We start from the raw sequence: 27,247 nt of genomic DNA, 5'->3' as shown, positions 1-27,247 counted from the left end.
TCAAACTGCCATCTTATGGTTTTAAGTTACTTTCAGGAATGCCTCATTCTCTAATAATTTTAGCTTTAGTTTTCAATTGTTTCAGTTTTTATAAACTCTGTGGCAAAAGTGGCCAAAGTAGAAAGGAATTCTGAATAATTTTTCTTAGAAGGAATCAGAGGAATAGGAGTATGCTGTTTAGACCAACAAGCTACTCCACTTAATATGATCATAGTTGATCAAACACTTTTACCCACACCATCCCCATAACCCCTTAAGCCATGGATAATTAAAAGTTTATCAATGGCTTATTTAAATATACTCAAAGACTAAACTTCCACAGCTCTCTGAGGTAGATTAACCACTCTCTGTTTAAAAGAATGTTTCCTCATCTCAGACTTTTAAATTGTCAAACCTGGTTTAAGACTGTGAAACCAGAGGAAACATCTTACCTACATCTACCTTGTCTATCCTTTTAAGTATCTTGTAAGTAGTCAATGATATCACATTTTATTCTTCAAAACCTGAGAGAATCTTACTGGATTATGTACATGAAAAGTAAATTATAGCCTATAGTCAAACTTTGCAAACTATTTTCTAATTGTTGATTTTGGAGAGGTCAGGATTGCATTTATCTAATATAGGCAGTTAATGATTTATAAGTAATTTTCTGATAGTGTATTACGTTTGTTAAGAAGCAGCAGTTTAGACATGATACATTAATTATGTTGACAAAGAAAGTTTACAACATGACAATTAGGAGATATTTCTCTGATTGATACCAGAGGAAACATGAGTTGTCAATACAGAATGATTTAATTGAGTTAAATTTATGGGTGCAGCATACTGCTCTCTAGCCAAGGTGTTAGAGATCTCTTTCCGAGTCTTCCTCCTCCTCTTCTGGCCCATCTTCCATCTGGCTGATGAAGACTACTCAATGAAGACTGTCTTCTGGGACCATCCGATGAGATCTGCTGCCTACAAGGTCTGCAGGATGAGGACTGCTCTCTGCCGAAGACTTACTGTTATATCATGTTTCTAGAGACAGTTAACTGATGCTGTCATTCAATTGGGGCAGCATGGTGGCTCAGTGGTTAGCACTGCTGCCTCATAGCACCAGGGACCCTGGTTCAATTCCAGCCTCAGGCAACTGTCTGTGTGGAGTTTGCACATTCTCCCTGTGTCTGAGTGGGTTTCCTCCGGGTGCTCTGGTTTCCTCCCGCAGGCCAGGTGAATTGGCCACGCTAAAAAATTGCCGTAGTGTTTGGTGCATTAGTTAGGGGGGTGGTTGCTCTTCGGACGGTCAGTGTGGACTTGTTGGACTGAAGGGCCTTTTTCCACACTGTAAGGAATCTAATCTAACTGGCTGAACCCTTTTGGCTGATGACCAATGGCCATGGAATCACCACTTATGATGTTGGATGACCATTGTCCTTTGCCCAATCCTTCTACGAACAAAACCATTTTTAAAAACAGTACACTTCTTTTGGGTACACTTGGCATGAGATTGATGCTAGTTCATTGAGCATCATGACATCTGTGTTTCTCTTTTTTTCTCTTTCTCTGCTTTACAATGACTGTAATGCTGAACATTTAACTATTTTTTCTTTATTTTTCTAATTCATACTGAAGATTTTCTACCTAGTCATCTTTGTATCTAAGGTAGTGATGGAAATGGTAGTTTTGTACACTTTTCACTGTACTCATGTATACCTGTACTTGAGCACATGTGACAATAAAACCTAATTCTAAAACGGGCCAAATATCACCCTTTTAGATCTCTCTGTTTTTTGGTTTTCCTTTTTCTTACATTGAATTGTTGGAATTCTCAATCTTCTCCCCCAATCTGCATTGAAACAATACTGTCACACTTTGAGGACTTGGGCTTATCTTTAGCTGGTTCCAGTACATTAATTTTTTAAATATCCACTCAAGGGACATGAGCATCGCTGGCTGGCCATCCCTAGCTGCCCTTGAACTGAGTGGATGATTGGTATGCCATTTCAGAGGGCAATTGAATGTCAAGCACAATGTAAGGCCAGATTTCCTTCCCTGAAGGACATTAGTGAGCCAGATGGGTTTTTCCGACAATTGACAATGTTTTCATGGTCATCAATAGATTCTTAACTCCAGATTTTCTTTTTGTTTAATTCAAATTTCACCATTTGTCATGGCAGGATTCAAACTCAGGTCCCTAGAACATTTGCTGAGCTTTGGGATTAAAAGGCTAGCAATAATAGCATTAGATCATTGTATCTCCATTAAGAGATTCGTCAGCTCTCCCTTCATCTACACCCATCTTCTGATCTTTTTTCTCATTACATATTGTCCCTCTTAGTCTCCAGTTGTCCCAACCCAAGATTAATTTTACTTTAATTCTTAGCCTCCCAAACCAATTGTTCTTTCATTGTTTTAAAGTCAGTTTCTCTATGGATTCAAGATTAGTGCTTTATCATTTAATCTATGGTTTTTCTGCTCTTCCAAGCCACAGTAACCAATTTGTCAAGTAGGTGTAACATGTCTGAGTCTTGTTCTTCGGTCCATTTTTGCCATGCAGTCCCTCGTGTTAGTTACTTCAGATGTAACAATCACTTCTGCATGCTCACAATTATGCCATACATTCTTGATTAGCAAGCAGGTTTTTTCAAAAGATCAAAAATTAGGGACTGGGACATGTGTATCCACCCCGCTTGGTCCCAATCTTGATCAGAAAATCTGGGCCAATGTTTCAAGTACAATTTGTCTTTTCCTAAGCAAAGTTACTTGACTCAAAATGTTACTCTGTTTTTCCCTCCACAGAGGCTTCCATGTCTGCTGAGCTTCTCTAGCACTTCATGTTTATATTTTGGATCTTCAACATCCATAGAATTTTACTTTTAATTCATGAATTAATTTGACTGTGATCACCTAAAATCTAATCACCTATGTTTGTTTTTAAATTTGTGTTTTTCACCAGCTGCTACTACAGTTGGCATATTGCTATCAATAATATGCATACATTTCTATAAAAAGTAAATTACTTTCATGTTTTATTTTCTGAAAAATAAATAAAGTTACTTAATTTTGTTGCAAGTGTTACTTTGTGCAAACCAATTGTTATCTTTACAGTTCAATTTGTAGTAAAATACATACTGATAATTTGTTCATATATTTGAAAACTTACATTTGTATGCAGACCTCCTTTATCTCATGGTGTGCTAAATTGTTTTACAGTTAGCAAAACAGTTTTGTGGGAACTGTATTAAATGAAACATAGCAGCCAGTTTGCAACATCAACCTCCCACAACAGTGATGTGATAATGATAAGTTTGTTCTTCAAATGATGATGTTGTTTCAGGGATAAATATTGATCAGGACAGTATATCATTTGACCTTTGAAGTAATGGCATGGGATAGTTAATGCCACTCAAGAGACTAGGGCAGGCTTTGATTAACATTTCATTCAAAGACAGGATTACCAATGATGCAGCATTCTCTGTACTGGCATGCCGTATTAAACATTTTGCTCTACTCTGTGGAGTAGTGATTGAACAAACAATTTTCTAACTTAGACTGCTACTCACTGAGCCTTAACTACAAAACATACAATAAATTATTTCCAGTGGCGAAACCATAATTTGAATAGCATTCATAATTAGATGCTGCATTTAGCTGCTCGATTTCATTGTTAACATGAACAGTGCCTCAAAAGTAGATATATAATAATAATTAATACTATTTTCTACACCATAATTTTATTTATTGAGAATCACTGTTTCTTTTGATAGCATTTCTGTGCAGAAAATCTCAGCTGAATCGTGTTTTACACTTTATGAATTCTGGGAAAATACCAATCTCTGGAAAAAGTAAGTAATTTTACTATGTGATTAGAGCTGTCCTGGGTGAAGAATCAAACTTAATGGAATAGCAAAATAAAACAGTTCAGTAACAACAGCTGCACCCCTTTGTAGCTAGGGCAAATGAGCAGCATTAATCCAAACCAATTGCTATATTTTTTGACAAAACCAATAAATCTTTTTGCACCTTCCTTAAGATATAAAAGTTAATTTGAAGGGTGCATATGATATGATGTGATGAAATGCGTTGGCCAGACATTTTCTTGATACTGTACCCATACTGGAAGCATTACATCACTAGATTAGCAGTGGAATTTGTGCTTATGCATGAAACAGCTCCCTGCCCTGAGTTACTATGTGAGGCTTAATCATATCATTACCAACTTTGGGGTCATACTTCTTGCCAACCAGACCATATAACTACTCCTTTACAAAAACTGACTTGAACCATCTTAATAACATTCCCCAAATTTATCCTGCTCCATTCACCCAATGCTAAAACCATCATCATCTCTTTGTTTCCAGTACAATGAGAAAGGAAATGTCACTGAATCTGATACTTGGGAATGAAAAGGGCCAAGGTGGCCAAGTATTAATATAAAAAGGTTCAGGAAACAGTGGCCATTGTATCATACAGATGAAGCAATCTAAATAAAAGGACAAAATACAATTCAGAATAAGAATATTAATTAATTTGTAGAAAGCCAACTTAAATGATCTTGGCTTAAAAAATTGGAACCAAATATTGGCAGAGAAAATGATAGCTGAATCATCACCTTCAAAGAAGAGATATTTTGGGCACGTATACTTTCAAATGGGAAAGTTAGATTAAAAAAAGTTTCTTGTATAATTTAAGAGATAGAAATTAAGATAAGGAAGAATAAGTATTTCAGATGTCAGGTGAAAAATACAATACTTTCAGGAACCAGGCTGAATATGGAAGCTTCAGAAGAGTGGTGGAAAACCAAATAAGAGCAAAGACTAGGAATGAAAATAGATGGAAGTCAAACTCAAATTGATTTCAAAAGACTTTTACAGATATATAGATAGGAGAAATGGTACAAGTAGGAGTACAACTCATTAGGGACCAAAAAGGGAATCATGCAGGAGGCAGAGGGTGGAGCTAAAGTGTCAAATGAATACTTTGAAACTATCTTTAAAATGGAAGAAGCTGCTCCCCAGGCCATAGTGAAAGTAGAGGCCATTCAGACACTAGGTTGCCTATAATTAAAGTTGAAGATATTCAAGGAATACTGAGGGACGTGAGAGTGGAAATTGTGGAGGCACTGGCTATAATTGTCTAGTCTTCCTGAGACTTTGGCTGGTGCTGAGAACTGAATCAACTTTACACCCTTGTCCAAAAACAATCATAAGGTTAAACCCAGTAACTATGGGTCAGTTGGTGAGAATAATTCTAGAACTGATAATTCAGGACAAAATTTACAGTAACATTGACAAACAGCAGGTTAATTAAAGAAAACCAGTTTGCATATCTTTAGTAAAACTTTTGTTTAATCATCACTAAGCCTTTTGAAAACATAACAGAGAGGATTAATGAGACCAGTGCAGTTGATGTGGCATACACGGACTTTCAAAAGACATTTGATACAGTTCCACACAATAGACTTGTGCTCAAAATTTTAAGTGGGAAATGTCCCATACTCAGTATCACAGTGAAGCAGTCTGGGAAGAGTCCTTGTAGCATCATCACAGTGAAAGTCTGGGAAGAGTGTTTCACAATCAACATCATAGTGAGGCAGTCTGGGAAGTGTCCCTGCAGCATCATCGGAGTGAAGTAATCTGGGAAGAGTTCCTGCAGTTTTGTTGGAGTGAAGCAATCTGAGAAGAGTGTCAAAAGGTGATGCAGGGCAGGAGGAAGCAGCTGATTGGATGAGTAAGTTGATGTGAGTATTTGTACTCACCTTTTATTGCCTGGAGTTTGCACAGTCTTTCATTTGGATTTGTAGTTTTTAAGGGCAGGTAAGGTGCAGAGATCCAGAGAAGAACAGCCCTACAGTAACTAATATTATTTGATTTTAAGGACAACCTAAGGGTTTGATTTAAAAGTTTACATAATGAAAGGAGATATGTTCCTCCATCTCTGTGTGAGAAGTTAGGCACAGTTTCAATGCCTGGGACCAGAACTTGTGCAAAAAGCATCTCCAGCAGGAGACCCTGGAAACCCAAGGGTTAGAACTAGAGCAGTGGCTGGACATATTGTGGAATGTCCACAAGGCCGAAGGTACAGAGAGGTAGTCACTCTACAGAGTAAGAATCCTTAGTCAGGGAGGGAATAGATAACCAACGGGCAAAGAAAGAGGACTAGGCAGGTAGTGCATAGTGTGCCTTGCTGTCTTGAGGCAGGACATACCATTAGCACTTCACCAGAGACTTTCACTGATTATGTTACCTAGTCATGGTGACAAAACATCTGAAAACAAACTTTCCAGCTCAGCGAGCTAACTTACATACTTTTCAACAACTTGAGCTACAAACCTTCTCAAAACATCTTCTTTGCTATTAAAAACTCTATCAATCTTGGTGTCATCTAGGAATTTGTTTAACATTCCACCCATATTTTCATCTATATTATTTACATATATAACAAATAATAAGAGTCCTGGTACTGATCCTTGTGAATACAGCTCTGAACACTGTCTTTCGGTCACTTATACAGCCTTCCACCACGACCCATTGTGTCCTAAAACTGAGCCAGTTTCTGATCCATCTAACCAAGGTTTCCTCAATTCCATGTGCTTTAACCTTCTCAGTCAGTCTCCAGTATGGGACCATGTCAAAAGCTTTGCTAAAATCCATATAAACTACATCAAATGAACTTCCCTCATCCACACACTTGATCACATTTTCAAAGTATTCTAACAAATTTGTTAGGCATGCCCTCCCTCTGACAAAACCATGCTGATTATCGCTAATTAACCCATGCCTTTCCAAGTGGGTATTAATTCACTCCTTTAGAATTTGCTCCAATAATACCCTATCACTGAATTGAGACTCATTGGTCTTTAATTTCCGAGTTCATCTCTACCATTCCTCTTAGCCTCCCGTTCTCTGGCACTTTCCCTGTGGCCAAAGAGGAATTAAAAATTTGTGTCAGAGCCCCTGCAATTTCCTCCCTCACCTCCCACAGCAGCTTGCGATGCAATTCATTGGGACCAGGGGATTTGTCTACTTTTGAACCCAACAGAGCCTCAAATAACTTCCCATTTCGTATGTCAAACTATGTAAGTTCCTCATAGTCTCTTTTCATTAATTCCATCCCTGCATTCTCCTTTTTCAGAGTGAAGACTGCAGAGAAGCATTCATTCAACACACTTCCAATATCCTGCAGCTTCACACACAGGTTGCCCCCTTGGTCTTTAATGGGCCCTGCTCTTTCCCTTTAATGTATTTATAAAATATCTTAGGTTTCTCCCTAATCCCGTTCACAAGTCCATTTTCATACCCTCTTGTTTCTCTTCTAATTGCTTTCTTAAGTCCCCTCCTACACTTCTATATTCCTCTAGGACCGCAGCTAAATTGCTCCCTTTAGACTTACTGAAAGCTGTAGTCTTCTTCTTTATCCAGTCCTGAATTGTCCTAGACATCTAAGGTTCTCTGAACTTATTGCTCCTACATTTCCCTCTAAAGGGTAAATGTTGGACCTGGACTCTCTCCAGCTCCTTTTGGAATGCCTCCCACAGCTCCACGTAGAATTACCCACAAGGAGCTATTCCCAGTCTACTGTGGACAGATCCAGCTTTATTTTTTTAAAGAAAATCTATCTTCCCCCCAATCCAAAGCCGTCCTTTCTAGGCCATCTTTTTCTTTGTCCAAAACAAATTTCAACCGTACCTTGTTGTGGCCGTTTTCGCTGAAATGTTCCCCCATTGCCCCTTGCCATCAAACACTTTTCAGTTTCTTGCCCCAGACCAGATCTGATACTGTGCCATCCCTTGTTGAGCCTTCTATGTATTGATACAAAAAAGTCCCCGGATACATTTCAAGAAATTCGCCTCCTCTAAACCCCCATTGACTATCCTGATTTATTTTGGGAAATTTGAAATCCCCTAGTATAGTTACCTGATCATTACTCTTACACATCTCTGTGAACTGCCTACACACTTGCTCCTCTATTCCCGCTGATTCTTTGGGGGCCTATGGTACATTTCCAGTAAAGTATCTGCCCCCTTAACATTCCAAAGTTCTACGCACAAAGCTTCATTTGCGGACTCTTCCAAGATATAACCTCTCCTTAATGCAGTAATTGACTCTTTAATTAATACTGCTACACCACCACCCTTTTTAAACCTTCCACTGTCTTCCTCTACCCCAGAATGTTGAGTTGCCAGTTCAACCCATCCCTCAACCATGTTTCCCTGAAGGCAACATTATCATACCTCCATGTGTCAATCCACGCCATTAACTCATCAGTCTTACCCATTACACTGTTAGCATTAAAGTAAAGACTATCCAGCCGTGCCTTACTCTCTTGACACTCAACATAGCTAAACTCACTGTGACTTGCTTTCTTTGCTGAAGCATGATGTATTGCTGTTTCCTCAATATTCTGTGTCCCGGCTGCTGCTCCAAGATAAATGGCCTATAAAGACTAGGCCTGAATCTGGACTGCACTACGTTTATTGGCTTACCAGTTACTATGACCTCATCTCTTGACTACTACTCCAAACTAAGTGCACTGTAAAATTCTGAGGGTATCCATTGGACAGAAACTAAGCTGGACTAACCACATAAATATTTTGGATGCAACAGTAGGTCAGAGGCTATGAATCCTGCAGCAAGGAACTCACTCCTGGCTTCCCAATTCCTCTGAATGAATAAAAAAAGTCCTGAAAAGCAAGGGGCAGAGAACAAACCTGGACAGAGTACTCCAGATGTGACATCTTCAAAGTCCAATGTTTCACAGAAAGACTTCCAGATTTTTTTTTGAAGAAGTGATGAAGAAGATTGATGAAGGGAGAGCAGTGGACCTTGTGTATATGGACTTTTGATAAGGTACTGCATGGTAGACTGGTTAACAAGGTTAAATCACATGGAATGCAGGGAGAGCTAGCCATTCGGATACAAAATTGGCTTGAAGGTAGAAGACAGAGGGTGGCAGTGGAGGGTTGCTTTTCAGACTGGAGGCCTATGACCAGTGGTGTGTCGCAAGGATCAGTGCAGATCCACTGCTTTTCATCATTTATATAAATGGTTTGGATGTGAATATAGCAGGTATGGTTAGTAAGTTTGCAGATAACACCAAAATTGATGGTGTAGTGGACAGCATAGAATGTTACCTCTGAGTGCAATGGGACCTTGATCAGATGGGCAAATGGGCCCAGGAATGGCAGATGGAGTTTTCATTTAGATAAATGTAAGGTGTTGCATTTTGGTATGACAAATCAGGGCAGGACTTATACACTTTATGGTAAGGTCCTGGGGAGTGCTGCTAAAAAAAGGTGACCTTGGAGTGCAAGTTCATTGTTCCTTGAAAGTGGAATCACAAGTAGACAGGGTAGCGAAGAAGGCATTTGGTATGTTTACCTCTGTTGGTCAGCGCATTGAGCACAGGGTTTGGGGGGTCATGTGCAGCTGTACAGGCCACATTTAGAATATTGCATTCAGTTTTGGTCTCCCCGCTACAGGAAAAACGTTGTGAAACTTGAAAGGGTACAGAAAAGATTTACAAGGACGTAAAGGGGGGTTTGAGTCCAAGGGAGAGGCTGAATAGGCTGTGGCTATTTTCCCTGGAGTGTTGGAGGCTGAGGAGTGACCTCATAGAGGTTTATAAAATCATGAGGGGCATGGATAGGGTGAATAGCCAACGTCTTTTCCCTAGGGTGGGGGAGTCCAAAACTAGATGTCATAGGTTTAAGGTGAGAGAGGAAAGATTTAAAAGGGTCATAAGGGGCAACCTTTTCATGCAGAGCATGGTACATATATGGAATAAGCTATCAGAGGGGATGATGGAGGCTGGTGTAATTATAACATTTAAAAGGCATCCGGATGGGTATATAAATAAGAAGGATTTACAGGGATATGGGCAAGTGGTGACAAATGGGACTAGATTAGGTTAGGATATCTGGTTGGCATGGATAAGTTGGACGGAAGGGTCTGTTTCCATACATCTCTATGACTTTATTTCAATAAAAGCTAACACAACATTTTCTTACCTAACTGCCTGCAGTGCCTGAATGTTAATTTTGTGATCTAGGCACAAGGATGCCAATTTTGTTTGAATATCAAAATATATAATGTTTTGCTTTGTTATTGTACCTAATAAAATGGATAATTTCACACTTTCTTAAATTATATCTCATCTGCCGCCTTCCTGCTCTAGTGGCTTCTTTGTATCCTCCTCACACTTGTTTGTTAAGAAATCAATTGCATTTAGATCCTTCATCCAAGTCATTAATACAGATTGCAAAATGCCTGGTTCAAGCTAGTAATACTTACAAAACTTAACTAGCTATATCAAAATTGTTCTAGTTGTATTTTATTCTTCTTTTTTGTCCTTTAACTGATCCCCAATTCATGTTATCATATTATCTAAATTCTATGAATCCTAACGGTGTATAACTGTCTCAAATGGACTTTTGCTATCTCCAAGCATTCTAATTTTGCTGATGACTTATGTTTTACATCCTCCATAGATTTGAGCTCATCCAAAAACTGTGTTGCCCATAACATAACTCTAATCAAACAGAAGTTCTGGTAAAGAAAGGAAAATAGATATGTTTACATCTCGGCATCAGCTGCCCTGTTGAATTTATCCCATGAAAGCTTTTAGAGCTGACCACGCCAATTTGGCAATATTCCTGCCTGCACTGTTTGCTTCCCAAGAGAACTTTCAGCAAAGCTATGCCATCAACAGATTTGACTTGTGGACAAGATCTTGAATTAGACTAGTGGCCTTCAGGGAGTTGAATGCTCCAGCTGATGGATCTGAACAGCTCACTGATGTTATATTATCGAAGACAACATTTTCATCAGTTTCTTCAGGGATAGGGCAGAGGAACTCTCATAAATTGTCAAGCTCCCAAAATAAAGAATTATATTAATAGCAAACAGAAAGCCACAGTGGTCTCTATGGTATATTCTATATACCTAAAATTTGAACTTACCTACTCCCTTCTTGTGGCAAAAACACAACAGGATCCTTATGAAAAGAAGCGGATCTCCAGCAGATTGTATTAAAAATTATAGTAACCAAGAAATCCCATCTGAAAAAGACAAGGACCTCTTGAAAAGTGTTCAAATCTGCTCCCAAATTTAGTGTCTTCCTGAAATGTATAGCTAGAGACCCCGCTGTCTTCTTAATGTCAGACTGCAGCAAGTAAGTGAAGGATGAGCTAGATAAGATACACTTTCAGGGGGCTTATTTCTTTTCTGTACGAGGCCAGGAAAAACAGCATGTCCATTTTTCAAATCATTAATCATTCTCTACTTCATCTTCACATTTAACTACATTTCTTTTTACCAGGTAGATGTTCAGTACCTTCAAATAATAGTGCAATGAAACATTTGTATTTCTTTCTAGTTTAAATAGGATGAAAATAAAAATGATTTTATAGCTCCTCCATCAATGCCTTTTTATAACATGAAATATATTCACCATTGTTGTGACTCTAACAATTTCAGGTGTTATTGTTGTTTGTTCATGATACCTGTGTTAAAATGTACCTTGTGCCATAATCAAGATGTTTCAATAATTCCTGATTGAATTTTCTTTGATTGATATCACCAAAAGCCACATCCAGACTAATTACAGCAAAACCTTTCAGAGAAGCAATGTAGATTTCCTGGACACTCCAGAACTAATAACAACAATGCTTGTGCCTGGTAAGATAATTTAAAACTTTAGTGACAGCTCATTACTAGTAGTATTACTTTCTTTCATGTGTAAAGAGCAGAAATCAAAATATGTGTTTTCAAAGAGATTTTCTTGATATTTCTTTTGAGGGCTAATTTGTATTTTTTGGGACTGTTTTCTTTCAGTTTTCAAGGACACACTTTTCATTCTTGCACCGTCCTTGTAATGCAGTCATGCAGTAACATTGTGCACTGTATTTAGGTTGGTATATGGGATCTTTAGACTAAAAGGAAATGGAATTAAGAGAATTAATCAAAACATCAATAATCAGAATTGCTCCATCGAAATTAAAGTTATAACTGAAGGAAAACAGTAATTTCCTAAAAAAAAACCATAGGATTTACATTGGCATGAGACAACAGGCAGAAGTTAGCAGAAGTTATTTTTATAGTCATTTGGCAATACAGAATTTGAGTATTGCAGTTAAAAGGCATATTTCATCAAAGCATTTTGTCTTGCAATATCAGAAAAATTTGCAAAATTGCAATTTAGGAGGAAACCGACATTTATATAATATGAAAGGATGATGGTAGTGACATCACCATGGAGAATGCACAGTTAATGATCACAAAATCACAGAAGTGTAGCAGTGAAGAAGGAGACCATCTGACCTGTCTTATATGCACAAGGCCTCCAAATGAACACCATGCCTTAATTATTTTGCCTTCTCCCAATTCCCTTGAAACATCTTTTCTATTTTACAAAGGCATCCAATGATCTAGCAAAAGCCTCACCGCACTTACAGGCACTGCTTTCCAGATCCAAATGACTCACTGTGAAAATATTTTTCTCCTCTTGTATTTGTTTCTTTTTCTGACAACCAATTTTGGGACCACCAGTTGTGTTCACAGTCTGACATATTAGAATGTACGGAGAGCTATAAGGTTAACATGCATGGCCCTGTTCTTTGCAGATAGAAGGGGTTCAACTAAGAGGTGATAGCCATTCATATTCATTTCTCAGGGCAATACCTTCACCAATCAGAGTCAACCTGTCATATGTAAAACCTAAACAATGCATGGTCATCAACTGTCGATCATCATTAACTAGCACATTCTCAATGGCAATGCTTCTACAAATCAGTGTTCACTTGCCAACCATTCGACACTTCCATACAGTATAAATGTCGTCATTCTCCTTCAATTGGTGGTATTGTCTTGACAATTACAAGATAATAAATCTTAGGTAAAATGTGACTTTTCCAACAGTATAAAAGTTTTTTTTGTGAATAAGTAACAAACATAAATAATACATAAAAAGCTATCAGCCTAAACACAGACTGCAGACTTGTGTGTTCACAGATTCAACAATTGGATTTTTGTCTTTAACACAGTAATTGAACTAGAAATTATACATAGTATTCAAAACAGTTTGGGATATGATAACACACTAATGCAAATCATATTAGTTAATTATAACACTAATTATTTCATTGCCAGATAATTCATTGCAGATTACATAGAAAGCACAGAGAAATGAATATAAATGGCTGTCACCTATGAGTTGAACCCTTTCTATCTGCAAAGAATAGGGCCTTGCATATTAAACTATACAGCTCCCAGTACACTCTAATATGTCAGACTGTGAACAGGCCCTTCGGTCCACGATGTTGTGCCGAACATGACACCAAATTAAACTAATCCCTTCTGCCTTCCCTTGATCCATATCCCTCCATTCCTTGCATGTTCATGTACTTGTCTAAAAGTCTCTTAAATGTCCCTATTATACCTTCCTCCACAACCATCCCAGCAGCGCATTCCACATTCCTACCACTCTCTGTGTAAAAGGTTTGCCCCTCACATCTCCTTTGAATTTTAGCCCTCTGACCTTAAATGCATGCCCCCTAGTTTTAGACATTTCACCTCTGGGAAAAAGATTCTGACAAGCAACCCTATCTGTGCATCTGATAATTTTGTAGACTTTCATCAAGACTTCCATCAGTGTCCATCACTCCAGAGAAAACAACCTGAGTTTTTTCTAGCCTCTCCTTATAGCTCATAACCTCTAATCCAGGCAACATCCTGGTAAATCTCTTCTTCATTCTCTCCAAAGCCTCCACATCCTTCCTGTATGCAGTACTCTAGGTGTGACCTAACCAAAGTCTTATAAAGTTGCAACATGACATCCTGATTGTTGTACTCAATTCCCTGACCAATAAAGGAAGAATGCCATATGTCTCTTTCACCACTCTATCTACTTTTCTGGGAGCTATGGACTTGAATTCCAAGATCCCTCTGTATATCAATGCTGTTCAGAGTCTCGCCATTAACTGTATAGTAACAAAGATAAACTAAATGCCCAAATCAGGTCACATGTACTTCTTGATATGCTTTTAACAAATTAGTTATAATGTATTTGTTTTATATATTTGAATTTCTTCTGCAGCCACTCAGTTTTTTCTGTTTCTTCCACAGCATCATGGTGGGTTCTGAATAATAACTGATTGTCCTCTGTTGCAGAAAATGTGTGTCGTGTGACATTTTGTGTGAAACATCTACTGTATAGTGATGGCTTAACTTGTGTTACAATAGCAAAAACAGGCTTAATTAAAATGATTAAATAATAATGTTAGATATAAGTAACATAATAAATGAATACATGATTGGAAGTAATCTGTTCTAGTTAATAAATCATTAATTAATAGGCAATTGTAATGAGCAGTACTGGTGTTTTATTTAATAACAGATTTTTTTTTGTAATACAGTCCAGTTTTCTATTGTATTTGTACCACACAACTTCAGATTACCACAGTATTTTAAGGAAGTTATGAAAATTGGGTAATTTATTTCTTGCTTTCAAAACTGAGGAGGTAAGGCCCAAGAACTCTTCACTCAACAACACATTTAAAGTTTCAACATATTGACCTATAGACGATATGACAGAATCTGAAGAAAATATTTTTTTAAAGTAAATTTTCACAACTAAACATTTACAAGGTTAATTTTAAATTTCCCACCCAGGGAGTGTTTGAAAGTGATGGAGTACAAAAAGCAAAGGTGATGGCCAGCCCATTAGCTTTTTATCTCCTCCCCCACCTCCCTCATATTTTTAGCAGGCTGCTAAATTTATGGGCTGCTTTATGCCTCACCCACCCCATATTTTGGGGACAGGTAAGGCATAAGGCAGTCCACCCACCTTAAGCCTATTGAATCCATTCAGTGGACATTTGACTGCAAGTTATGGGTTTTGTTGCATCTCTCACACAATTTTTCAGTTTGCAGGGGAGGTTAAAAGGAAGAAGGTTAACCTGACAGCTTTGACAGAGTTGGCTACTGTTAAGCAGCAAGAGTGGGATTACCTCCTTTTGAAGAGTGGGGTCCCCTGTGCCTATCGGGGTACTGTCCTGATCTATTCAATCTGACACTCTCACCTTCCCCATCCAACTTGCTGGGTTCTCCCACCTAAAGCCATATTCCCCCAACTCACCCAAAATCCAAGAAACATCTTAATTATTTCATGGGGGCTGGTTGTACAGTCCCAACAGTGACTACTACTGTGTTTCAGCACTGCTGGGACTACAACATTAATGGCAATCAGGTTGGTTGCCAGGGCTGCAGGGCAGGATTTCCTGTCCTTCAAGGGTGGGAGACTCACTTAAAATTAGTTATAACTGCATTAAATGTAATATTGCCAAATGGCAACCATATTTCACATTGGCAAGATGTCAATTGATTTTTAGGTCAAGTGTGGTGTGATTAACCAAACCCTCTGTAAAATCTATCGCATATTTAAATAATGTTATATGTTGACATACTACTTATGTTAGTCCACAGCAAAAAAAAACAAACAAGTATCAACAGATTTCTCCAGATCTAATTGGTAATGATTTGTTGGGGCTTCTGGCGATATATTGTAATTCCCAAAACTAGCAACCAGACACTGCAGCAGATCAGAGCACTCATTGAAATTCTACATAGGCATTTCATTTTCCTAAATCTGACTTAAGTTTATTCTACTCAAATTTCAATTTAAAATAGCTGCAGCAGTGGTTTATGTGGTATAAATAATGAATAATATATATTAATTGTAAATTCTGTAGCTTTGTCCAGGAAAAACTGTAACTGCTGATTTGTGTATATCTGTAATGACCTCGCCAAATATGTTGTCAATTGTTTCAGACTGATTACAGTGAAAACAAATCAACCCTATTACTGTTATTGATAGATGTTTGTGCAGGAAGACATAAAATATTTTAGCATGTTGGGATTTTGCCCATTTGTACTTTTGGCTCTGTTAATCAACTGTGGTTATTAAAACTGTTCAATGATGAAAAAAATGGACTTCATTTCATCAGAAAGAAAGCTGGTATAAGATTACACAAACACTGATGCCACTCACAAATTAGTCAAATCTGTTAACAGAACATATCAAAATCACAATAGATTTTGACATGTAGTAATTTGGTAGTACAGACCTTGAGTATAGCTGCAAAAAAAGGCTTTTGTCAAAGCTGATGGTTGTTAATATTTTTTGTCAACCTTGTTGTTTGAATCTATTTGCTTGGGATGTTACCCTGAGAAACAAAGTAGTGAATGATTGTCACCTATTTTGTTGAGTTGAAACAGGCACAGTGCATGTACATGACTGTCAATCGTCATGAATGAGTACAATTCTAATGACAATGCCTCTATCACTCAGAGGTCTACTTGTCACCAATCACCACTCTCCTCTCATGCAATGTGAATGTTGATTTTCTCCTTGAATTAATATTGTTGAAAATTGTCCTTATGGGTGTAAGATGAAAATTTTAAGTGGACTGTCCATGGGAAATGTGGGATCACAAGGACAGGGTAGGGGATGGGTCTGGATAGGATGGTCTGCAGAGGAACAGTGTGGATTTGATGGGCTGAATGGGATTCTATGATTCTCAAGATTTGTGTAAAGATTTGTAGTTTGGGTGCCAGTTGCCGTAGTTGTGGGCATGTTCATCAAGCTGGGAAGTTGATTTACAGACATTTCATCCCCTATCTAGGTGACCTCTTCAGTGCTCTGGAGCCTCCTGTGAAGCGCTGCTGTACTGTGTCTTCTGGAATTCATTTAGTTCCGTTCCTGCTGCTTCCGGTTGCCGGTTCTGGTAGCTCATTGTAGTGGCTGGTATATTGGGTCTAATCTATGTGTTGTTTGATGGAGTCTGTGGATGAGTGCCATGCTTCTATGATTCTATGAAGAATCTCTAAGATCATAGAGAAAAGTACAGTGGAAACTTGATTATTCAAATGTGATGGGCAGACACTATTTCGTCTGGATAATTGATTATTCGGAAAATCGATTAAATGCCTTTCCTCTGGGGCTCAGAGTTTTAAAGTCTGCTCCCCATTCAGGAGACTGCAGCAGCACACAGCGCGTGAGACCCCGCCCCCAACTCTGCCCCTGCTGCTGCTGCCTCTGTGGGGTAAGTCTCTAAATAGCGCACAGATACACACACACACACACACACACACACACGCACACACACACACACACACAGCCACACACACAACTTTTAACCGCACATTTTTGACAGGTTCCATGTTTGCCCTGTACAGGACAATGTTGGAGAGATTATTCCTGGGAAGCGGTGGGGGGAGGGGTGGGATTTAGGATACACCCCTCTGTAGAACTCCAGGGAAAGTGTGGGGAGAGAGAGGGCGATGCCTGTTTAATCACTGTAAACAAAAGATGCAATCACTGCTGGAAACACGTCTTTGATGTAATGTTTCTATCAGAACCTCGAGATCTCCTTCGGATAATCCGATTTTTGGATAATTGGTATTCAGATAATCGAGTTCCCTCTGTATTCACAACATTTGAGCACTAAAATCTGTAACATAAAGCATTCAAAACATTAAACCAAACTTCACTAAAGAATAAGATCACAAGAAAGTAGCTCACCTCCACCTTCTCAAGGACAATTAGAAATGGACTGTAAATGCTAGCCCAGCCAGCAACACCAAAATCCCTTAAGTGAATTAAAAAAAACAGATGAAAGAGACCAAGATCCTCACCTATCCAGTTTTCTTATCAAAGTATCCAGTCTTCTATCAAAAAAAATGCTGGATTTCTATCTCTATGTCTTCATTTAGGTCCCTTTTATACCTTGTCCATTATCTGTCTGAAGAAGAATTTCTTGAATCATTCCTAAATTGCCTTTTCAACACCTTTACTCTGTGACACTTTTTCCTACAAATCAGATTCAATTGAAAGTAATTGATTTGTCTTTTCTATCCTATTTACTTATTCAAATACTTTTGTAAAATCATATTTAGTTGTCTTATTTTGAGCTTGAACAGTTCAAGTTCTTTCTTCATAATTCTATTCTCTAACATTGGAGATCCAATCCTAATCTCTTCTTCACCTGGAGGATTTAAATATCACACCTGTTTCTCTGTGACTACAATTGGATGTACTACAGGGAAACATAACAGTTTTAATGAATCTTCAATTTCTAATCATTGTTTTTGATAATTTGATTCTGTGGGGTATTTTCATTTCAATCACTGCTCCATTGCAAATGTAATAGCATTGACCCTACCAATACACTTGGGCCCTGAAGTTTTGTGACTTGCTCCTGACATAATGCTTTGGTCAAAGCCTGAGTAGAAGGTTGGTAAAACCACAGGAGAAATGGCATAAACTATCAGATTTAGAAAAAGCAACAGTTAGGGGAACCACTGTAGAATATTTTCATTCATGGGATGAGGGTATTGCTGCTTAGGCAGCATTCATTGCCCATTTCTAATTGCCCAGAGGGCAGTTAAGAGTCAACTAGATTGATGTGGATTTGGAGTCTCATGTAGCCAGACCAGCTAAGAATGGCAGTTTCCTTCCCGAAAGGACATTAGTGAAGCAGATGGATTTTTCCCTACAATTGATGGTGTCCTCCTGCTTCTAGTTCTTATGACAATGGATTCATTGACATTAGATTCTTAATTCCAGATTTTTAAAATTAGATTCAAATTCCGCCATCTGTCATGAAAGGATTGAACCCGGGTTCCAGGACATTCAAATCGGTGGTAGGATTTCAACCTGTCTCTCTGGATTAATAGCTCACTGATAATACCACTAGGCTATTGCCTCCCTTGCATTCAGAATGCATTCTGCTTTTGAATTCATTTTTAAGCACCAAACGTATTTTTGCTTATGCCCAATTCTTTACATTCCTATACATATTGAATATATATTATTTACATGTTCTACCTGGTTTAATATGTCGACCTTTGGTTGCCTCACATTTATACAGCAACACTGTGTCAGATATCAAGTAAGGTGACCAAAATCCCTGATCAAAGACGGATTTTAAGAAGCGTCAAAAGGAGGCAAACAAGGTCGAGAGACAAAGAGGTGAAGGCAGATAATTACAGAGTTTGGAGTCCAGGAAGGCATGGTCAACAATAATGAAGTAGTTATAATTAGGAATGCTTAAGAGGCCAGAATGCAGATATTTGAGGAATGTAAGCTAGAGGAAATTACAGAGATATGAAGGGACAAAGCATAGATTTGAAAATAATTATGAGAACTTTAGAATCTAGGTGCGCTTTCCCAGGAGCCAGTGTAACTCAGCAAACATAGGGGTGAAAAGGGATTGAGAATTAGTGCAAATTAAATTAGAGGCAACAGAAAATTACATGTTTAGCCAGTAATTTATCCAAAAGTTTGAGTCTAGCGATCATCAAGGCATGGATAAGAATTTCATTAGCAGATGACTGAGACAGAAGCAAAAGAAAAATAGAAATTGCTGAAGGAACTCAACAGGCCTGACAACATCTGTGGATAGAAAACAGGGTTAATGTTCAGAGTCCAGTGACTCTTCTTCAGAACTTCAGAAACAGAAACAAAGTGAGTTACGTTGATAAGGTGGACATCAGCAGTGTTGCAGATGGCATTTAAAAGAATATAGAAGGTTGTCCCATGCTTAAACATGACACCAAGCTTGTGAATATACCGGTTGATTGCCAAGAAGAGGGAGGGAGTCTGTAATTAGGAAATGAAGTTTGGAGCAGGGACCACAAACATTGGTTTCAGTCTTAACAGTTCCCAATTTAATTGGAGAAAATATCTATTCATCCCACCTTATGGACATTTATAAAATCATGACGGGCAAAGATATGGTGAAAAGCAAAGATCTTTTCCCTGAGGTAGGGGAGTTCAAAATAGAGAGCGTAATTTTAAGTTGAGAGGAGCAAGATTTAAAAGGGACAAACAGGTAACTTTTTCATACAGAGGGTGGTTCACATATGGAATGACTGCCAGAGGAAGTGGTAAATGCAGGTAGAGTTAGAACATTTAAAAAACATTTGGACAGGTACATGAATTGAATAGGTTTAGAGGGAAATGAGCCAAATGCAGGCAGATGGGACTAGTTTAGTTTGCGAAACTTGGTCAGCACAGACGAGTTGGATCAAAGTGTCTGTTTCCATGCTGTTATGTTATGACTGTCACACAGAACAGTACAGCTCAGGAACAGGTGTTTCAGGCAACCATGTTTGTGCTGACTACGATACCATTCTGAACTAATCTCATCTGCCTGCACATGATTCATACCCCTCTATTCCCTGCCATCCTGGGGAAAAGACTCCGTCTATTTGCCCTATCCATGCCTGTGATCATTTTATATACATCTATCAGGTCATCCCTCAGCCTCTGACAGATCAGTGAAAACAATCCAAGTTCATCCAACTTCTCCTTATAGCTAACATTATAATGCTACACTGTGATCCAGGCAACATCCTGGTAACCCTCTTTTACATCGTCTCAGAAGTTTTCACATCCTTCCTACAGTGTAAGTGACTAGAACCACACAGAATACTCCAAGTGTAGCCTAACTAAAGTCTTATACAGCTGCAACAAGATTTACCAATTTATACACACAATGCCCCAACCAATATAGGTAAGCATGCTGTATACCTTCTGTACCAATTTACTCAATTGTGTTGCTACATTCAGGGCTGTAAGATATGTTGATTGTTTCACTGATGCTGAATGATTAATAAAGAGACAAAAGGACAAAGAATCAAAGGTGGCGAGAAAGTGTAATCAACACACATGAAAACTAATCAAGCTATCGGATAATGTTGCCAGGGGATAGCATGTACATGTGGGAAAAATGCATTTTAAGCCTTATTTGGATCTGCAGTCTGCTGGGGAAGGCAGTACATTGTCTGTACAGGTTGCTGTCAGGTGACATGTGCCCATCAAGGCAAGGGAAGCCTTTCCCAACATGGCTCCTCCCTTGATCTCTTAATGCCTGATCTCTCTCATCCGATTCCCAACCCCCTCATTGAATCTCTCAGCTGGGCATACCCAAAATTTGCTGGCACTGTCTGTAAACTCAGTAGTGGCCAATTGTTTCTTCTTACATCGATGATTAACTGAAGTTAATTCTCGGCAAGTTTCTTTCAATTTGTCTAAATGTCATTCATTTAGATCTGGAAACATTTTATTAATGTGGAAAAGAGTTCATGTACAGAATAGGAAAGAACCTCTGGGTTATAGTTGATAATATTTATAGTTATTTTAATCATTTTCTCTCAACTTACACTGTCAGGCAGGTGGGACCTGAATGTTGGTCTTCTGGCCCAGAGTCAGTGACACTACTGTGTGTAATTAGCAATGTGGGAATGAAATTGTAAAGACAATTAGTATTTGTTCCAGGAGCATGCTACACTGGCAAGATTTTATTTATAACTCAGCTTTAGTTTCGAGCTCTAGAGGATTAAGCCTCAGCTGTATGATGTGTATATAGTTGCATGTAGGGCATCCCAGGTTGATAACAAAGACATTAATAAACTAATTAAGTTTCTAACACAATCCCAAACCTTTGTGGCATTTATCTGATGCAGGCAAATTTTCATATTTATTGATTTCAGTTTCTCGGTTTATCATAGGATTTGAACACACCATAGCTAGTCCATGTTCATAAATACAAGGTTTAATCAAGTTGTGATTGAGAATATTAAAATGGTGAAATATCCCATTGGATAGGTTATTTGAAACAAATGTAAATAACAGGAATAGTCTGCATGCATGTAAAATATGTAGGCACAAAGGTTAATTAGGTGTAAAAAATACAATTAACAGGAAATCCATGGCTTCTGATATAAAGTTACAACTGACAGGTGGATATGAAATCCATGCAGTCCTTCAAAAGGGAGGTGGATAAGTTTGAGAGAGGATGACACTTCCAATTGCAAAGGGTAAATGACTCACATAAGGTTGGAGAGATCCACGAATTACTGAAATTTTCTAAAACTTTCCCCAGTGTAAGTATATTGTTCCATTCTTCACTTCTTGCTATTAAGTTGCATTACTGGTGGATGAGGAGGCAGATGATGCATACAACCTAAGCACTGTTGGATAAGTTAGCTTGCTAAATTATAAATTGCTGCAGCCTAGTTTTTACAGTGCTAAACGAGAGCCTAAAATTCAAGAATTTAAATCTCACCATGTCAAGTTCTAAGGTTATGGAGTAAATTTTATGACAACCACCCCACTCACTCAAACTGGCATATTTGAAGGTGGCAGGGGCCTTGAAAATAAAATGAGTAGCCTTGCCACCCGTTCAAAAATAGGCAAGTGAGGAGTCACGCAGCTTGGGCTGATTGAGGTCCTTAAGTGGAACCCTCTCCATGCTCGGATGGGCCAGGCAGACCTGTTTAAAATACTCTTAGAATCTGGGGGAGTTTAATAAATCTGATTATTTGTAGAGTATTAGCAGAAAAATAACCATGGAAATTGTCAGGTTGTCATTAAAAATACCATTTGTTCACTCTGAAAGGGAATCTGCCACTCCTAAACCATTTGGAATAGACCTTCTTCAACTGGTTAACTGATAAGGCACTGGTGAACTGATAAGGCACTGATTAACTGATAAGGCACTGATTTCAAAGGTGTAGGTGGCAGATGGTTTCATAACAAACAAACACAATACCATATCAGCCACGACCTAAGCAATCTCAATCCAATTGATACAGCTAAATGGTGTTCAAAATTGGCTCTAATCCATGTATTTCTTTGTGACTTCAAGTTCCACAAGGTGCTGGAAACCTCTGGTTAATTACATTACAACCACCACCCCTAACTAATAAATCAATATTCTTCCATGTTAAATGTTGCTTGGAAGAAACTCAGAGGTGAGTAACATACTAAGTGATGGGCTTCATTGTCGAGTAATGAATGATTTGGTGGTTCTACCACTCACATTTTTGAACAAAAATGATATATTAACAAATATATTAACAAAGGAATTAACCAAAACAAGCACAACAATTTAACACTGTAATTTATAACTACATATGCTATATGAATCCAATTTTACTCTTCCCTCACCAACACCAACACCACCCCCACTCCCCACCACAGTCGTTCAGTTTCCTTATTTTGTGAAAGTTTGAAGCTCTATTTACTTTTCCTGTGATCAGTCCCAAGGAATGCCACAGTAGTCATTGTAATTTCTATTCAGTTTTCTGGTTACTTCCAAAGATAATGAAAGAATCTTCATGAAATTTATTAACTTTTAGCTAAGTGATCTTTTTTTTAAGCCTCATCATTGTTGACCCTTCAATTGAAGCAAAGGTTTCACAACCTTGTTTTTGTTAAGAAATTTAAACATCAGGAACACCCCTTTGTTCCTAATGATCCTTGGTCTCCCATATTTTCTGTATAGCTGCTAGTCTCACAACTGATACCCAGTTCTTGCCAACTACTTTCTTTCTGCCTGTTCTAAGCTGGCAGACTGCTGGCTACTTTCTTCTGTGAGCCAACACTCATGCCCATAAGTTTAAAAGGAACATTCTGATCTCACAGCCAATCTCAATGTTACTGTGCCATATCAGCAATGTTCCTAACAAAAAAAAGTAATTTAGTAATCATTTTAGCATCAATGCAACTCTGATTCTCTAATCCATATGCATAATTAATAAGTTTAATGGATATGATCACTGTCTCCCCAGACTTGTTGGGTCTCATTAATGAACAATCAAGCTTACAAAATATTCTTACTTCTTTTCATCTGACATCTACAAAAATAGTTTAATTCTGGATTCAGTGGAAGCCCAAAGATGAGTCATTCATTGGTCAAGTTTTACACTTTCAACTCAAACTCAAACTAAACTCGTTACTTCTTAACCTAAGCTTGTTTACTTGTCTCAGTAATGGGGTTGTTTACCAGTTTCTTAACCATGTTTTTCCATTTATCTTATAACGAATACTTTCACCTTCAACATCAAAGTTACATTTAAAATATTGATATAAACCACAAAACTAGGTGATTACAGAAGTATGATAAACACCAGCGGTTGATATCGAGTTAAGTCATTCTATAAGTAACTTCTCTGGTCCTACAACATCCAATCAAGAATGGAGGAGGACAATCAGGTAACTAAAAACAGAATTTGGCTTCTTGACTATTCCCTCTGAAAATCCAGTGACCTAACACATGTTAATTCAAGAGGTGTATAAGGTGTTCACAAAGCTTATTCAGAGACAAGTGATTAATCCCACAGATTCATCCCAGTCTCCTTATAAATACAGATATCTGACTCCAGCCAATTTAACTCAAATTATAATATGTTAAGAAACATCTAGATAAAATAGAAAACCATGTACAATGACAAAATTCCAGCTACAACAGTGGAGACCTGTGTGCTCCCCTAAGTAAGATTACCAATATAGCTATGAGATTGCTTCTAACCAACAATTTGGAAGATAATATTATTCAAATAACCCTCACAATTTTCACTCTAATAATAAATGAACTCTCCAAAGGGAAAGGTAGGACAAACAAATAGAGAGCTCCCTGGGGACATAGAAATTACATTAAAGAGACAGTGTGCTTACAAGGGATGTTAGGTGGAAAATACAATTAGAGCAAGCTGAATTCAGAACGTTTAGAAGGGAGGTGATGAAGTAAATAAAAGAACTAGAGATGGATTATGAAAAAAAAAGACTAGCGGCTAAGAAAAATAAAATTCCCAAAGTCTTCAAGAGGCAGACCATTAGAAAATGTTAAGAGGAGGAGTGGGATTGATTAGGGACCAAAAAGGAGGTTTATATAGAATCACTACAGCATGGAAGCAGGCCATTTGGTCCACCGAGTCCTGCAAAGAGCATCTCATCCAGAACTACCCCCCACCACCCTACACTATCCCTGTAATCCTGAATTTCCCATTGATACTATGGACAATTTATCATGGCCAATCTACTTAACCTGAATATCTTTGTTCTGTGGAGGGAAACCAGAGGAAATCCATGCAGATATGGGGGAATGTGCAATCTCCACACAGACAGGCACCCAAGGCTGGAATTGGACTCAGGTCCCTGGCATTGTGAAGCAGAAGTGCTAAACACTGAGCTACTGTACCCATACTTATTGAAGCAGAGGCGTTAAGTTAATATTTTGCATATGTTTTTATCAGTGAGGTTGGTGCTGCTAATGCCATGGTGACAAAAGAAAAAATTCAGTCATTAGGAGGGCTTAGAATTGCTAAGGGGGAGGCACTGCATATGATGTAAATACTTAAATTTGAAAAGACACTAGGACTAGATGAGATGCACCCAAGGATAACAAAGGAAGTGAGAGTGGAAATTGCAGATTATAATATTTCAGTCTTTCATAGATCTAGGGAAAATGCCAAAGGATCAGAGAATTACAAACATTGTTCAACAAGATAAGCCCAGTAATTACAGACTAATCATTTTTACTTCAGTGGGACAGGAACCTTCTACAGACAATTATTTGGAATAGAATTAATAGTATCATAGAAAAATATGAATTAATTCATAAGAGAGTGCATGGACTTGTTTAGGGAAAATCATGTTTAACTAACTTGTTGGAGATTTTGAAGAGGAGACAGTGGATTGATGAGAGCAATGTTAATATTTTATACATCGATTACCAGAAGATGTTCAATACAGTGCCACACAACGGACATGTGAGAAAAGTTATTTCTTATGAAATAAAGGGACAATAGCATCATGGAGGCAAAATTGGCTGATTGATAGGAAGAAGTCGGAGTCGTATTTGACACAAATGTTTTGGAGGTGAGTTATCGTAGTTCCATGACCTTAGTTTAAGAGTTTCTCAAAGAAACAATCTTGGTCCAACAATCTTCAATTGCATCATTAATTTGAGACTGTAGATAGAATTTCTGCACAGTGATTTCTGTATTTAGTGAAATTGACCATGGGACCATAGAAAAGTTGAAGCACAGAAAAGGCCATTCAGTCCATCAGTTGAATAAGAAAAAAAGCCACTCATTCTAATCCCATTTTCCAGCATCTCATCTGTAGCCTTGCAGCTTACAGTGCTTCAGATGCAGATCCAGTACTCTTCACATGAGTTGAGAGTTTCCTTCTCAACCAGCAAACTGCCTTGTGAATTCCAGGCATTCACCACTCTCTGGATAAAAATGTTTTTTCTCATGTGCCCTCTAATTATTTTATCAATTACCATATGTCCATTCTCCTTGGTAATTGACTTCAATATTGGTGAAAACAAGTCTTCTCTATCTACTCTTTCCAAGACATTCATTATTTAGTACAACCCTCAGCCATCTCTGTTCCCTTTCATACCCAACCTTCCCTCACAGCTGCAATTTTCAAAGCCGGGCAACATTCTTGTAGATCTCCCCTGTAATCTCTCTAGGACAATTATGCCTTTACTGTAATATCATGACTAGACCTGTAAACAAAACTACAGCTGTGGGCCAACCAATGTTTTATATTGTTCCAGCATTGTATTCTGCTTTTGTATTCAGTACCACATGCAATGAAGGAAAGCATCCCATACGTCTTTTTACTAACTTATCTATCTATCGTGCCACCTTCAGGAACCTGTGTACATACTGTCTATGGTCCCGCATTTCCTTTACCTCTCTATAATCCTTCTGTTTATTGTGCAGTCCTTTGTTTCAGTTGCCCTCCCCAAATGCACATATATATTTTCATAAAAAGGATGGAGGACATTTGTGACAAACAAGGCGATAAAAGTTTATTGATAATCCATAAAAGTTAGCAACCTTTCATAAAGAAATAAGTAGTACAAGTCTAATTGTGTAAGAAGTTTTTAAGTCAACATGCTCAAAATTAAATATCTTTATAAGGAGCAACTACATTTTCCAAATAAATTTTCATAAATATCATGTCTCTCAAAGAATTGACAGTCAAAGAATTAATTTCAACTCTCTGCATATAGATTATTAATCTAGCAACATAAGAAGTTAAAAGATATATTGCAAATTCAATAACATAACAAGGAAAACTCCTTCTTACTCCACAGTAATAATTCATAAAAATAGTCCATGGAACATGACAGAAAAAATTGATTGTCAAGAAAAGTTTATAATTATTGCATAGCAATTTCACAATAATGTACGAGCTCATGAATTGAATGGAGAGACTCCTGATAATTTTCCAGTCACAAATGAAATGAAGTAGGGTCAGTTTCTACCCTGTTCAACATGATTTTTCTGCCATATATCCTGAAGTATTTTCTGTTACAAAAGCAATCATAGATCATGAGACAAAGGATCAGAAGTAGGCCATTCAGTCCATTAAATCTGTTCTGGCATCAATTAGATCATGG

The 27,247-nt window shown here is 37.9% G+C and overlaps 1 protein-coding gene across 1 annotated transcript in view; it reads left to right on the top strand.

The window, feature by feature from the left end:
- Positions 1-15,952, top strand: part of necab1 (N-terminal EF-hand calcium binding protein 1) — an 80,731-nt gene extending 64,779 nt beyond the window's left edge. Inside the window, exons 8-10 of the mRNA XM_043688113.1 lie at positions 3,747-3,824; positions 11,566-11,657; positions 14,103-15,952. Of these exons, the coding sequence (XP_043544048.1) occupies positions 3,747-3,824; positions 11,566-11,657; positions 14,103-14,131 (199 nt within the window). The 3' untranslated portion in view covers positions 14,132-15,952. The remainder of the gene's footprint in view (positions 1-3,746; positions 3,825-11,565; positions 11,658-14,102) is intronic.
- The last annotated feature ends 11,295 nt before the right edge of the window (positions 15,953-27,247 follow it).

This window comes from Chiloscyllium plagiosum, chromosome 4, assembly GCF_004010195.1.
Source record: "Chiloscyllium plagiosum isolate BGI_BamShark_2017 chromosome 4, ASM401019v2, whole genome shotgun sequence".
Classification (NCBI taxonomy): Eukaryota; Metazoa; Chordata; class Chondrichthyes; order Orectolobiformes; family Hemiscylliidae; genus Chiloscyllium; species Chiloscyllium plagiosum.
Note: the sequence above shows the minus strand (reverse complement) of the source record. Positions and strands in the feature narration are given on the sequence as shown.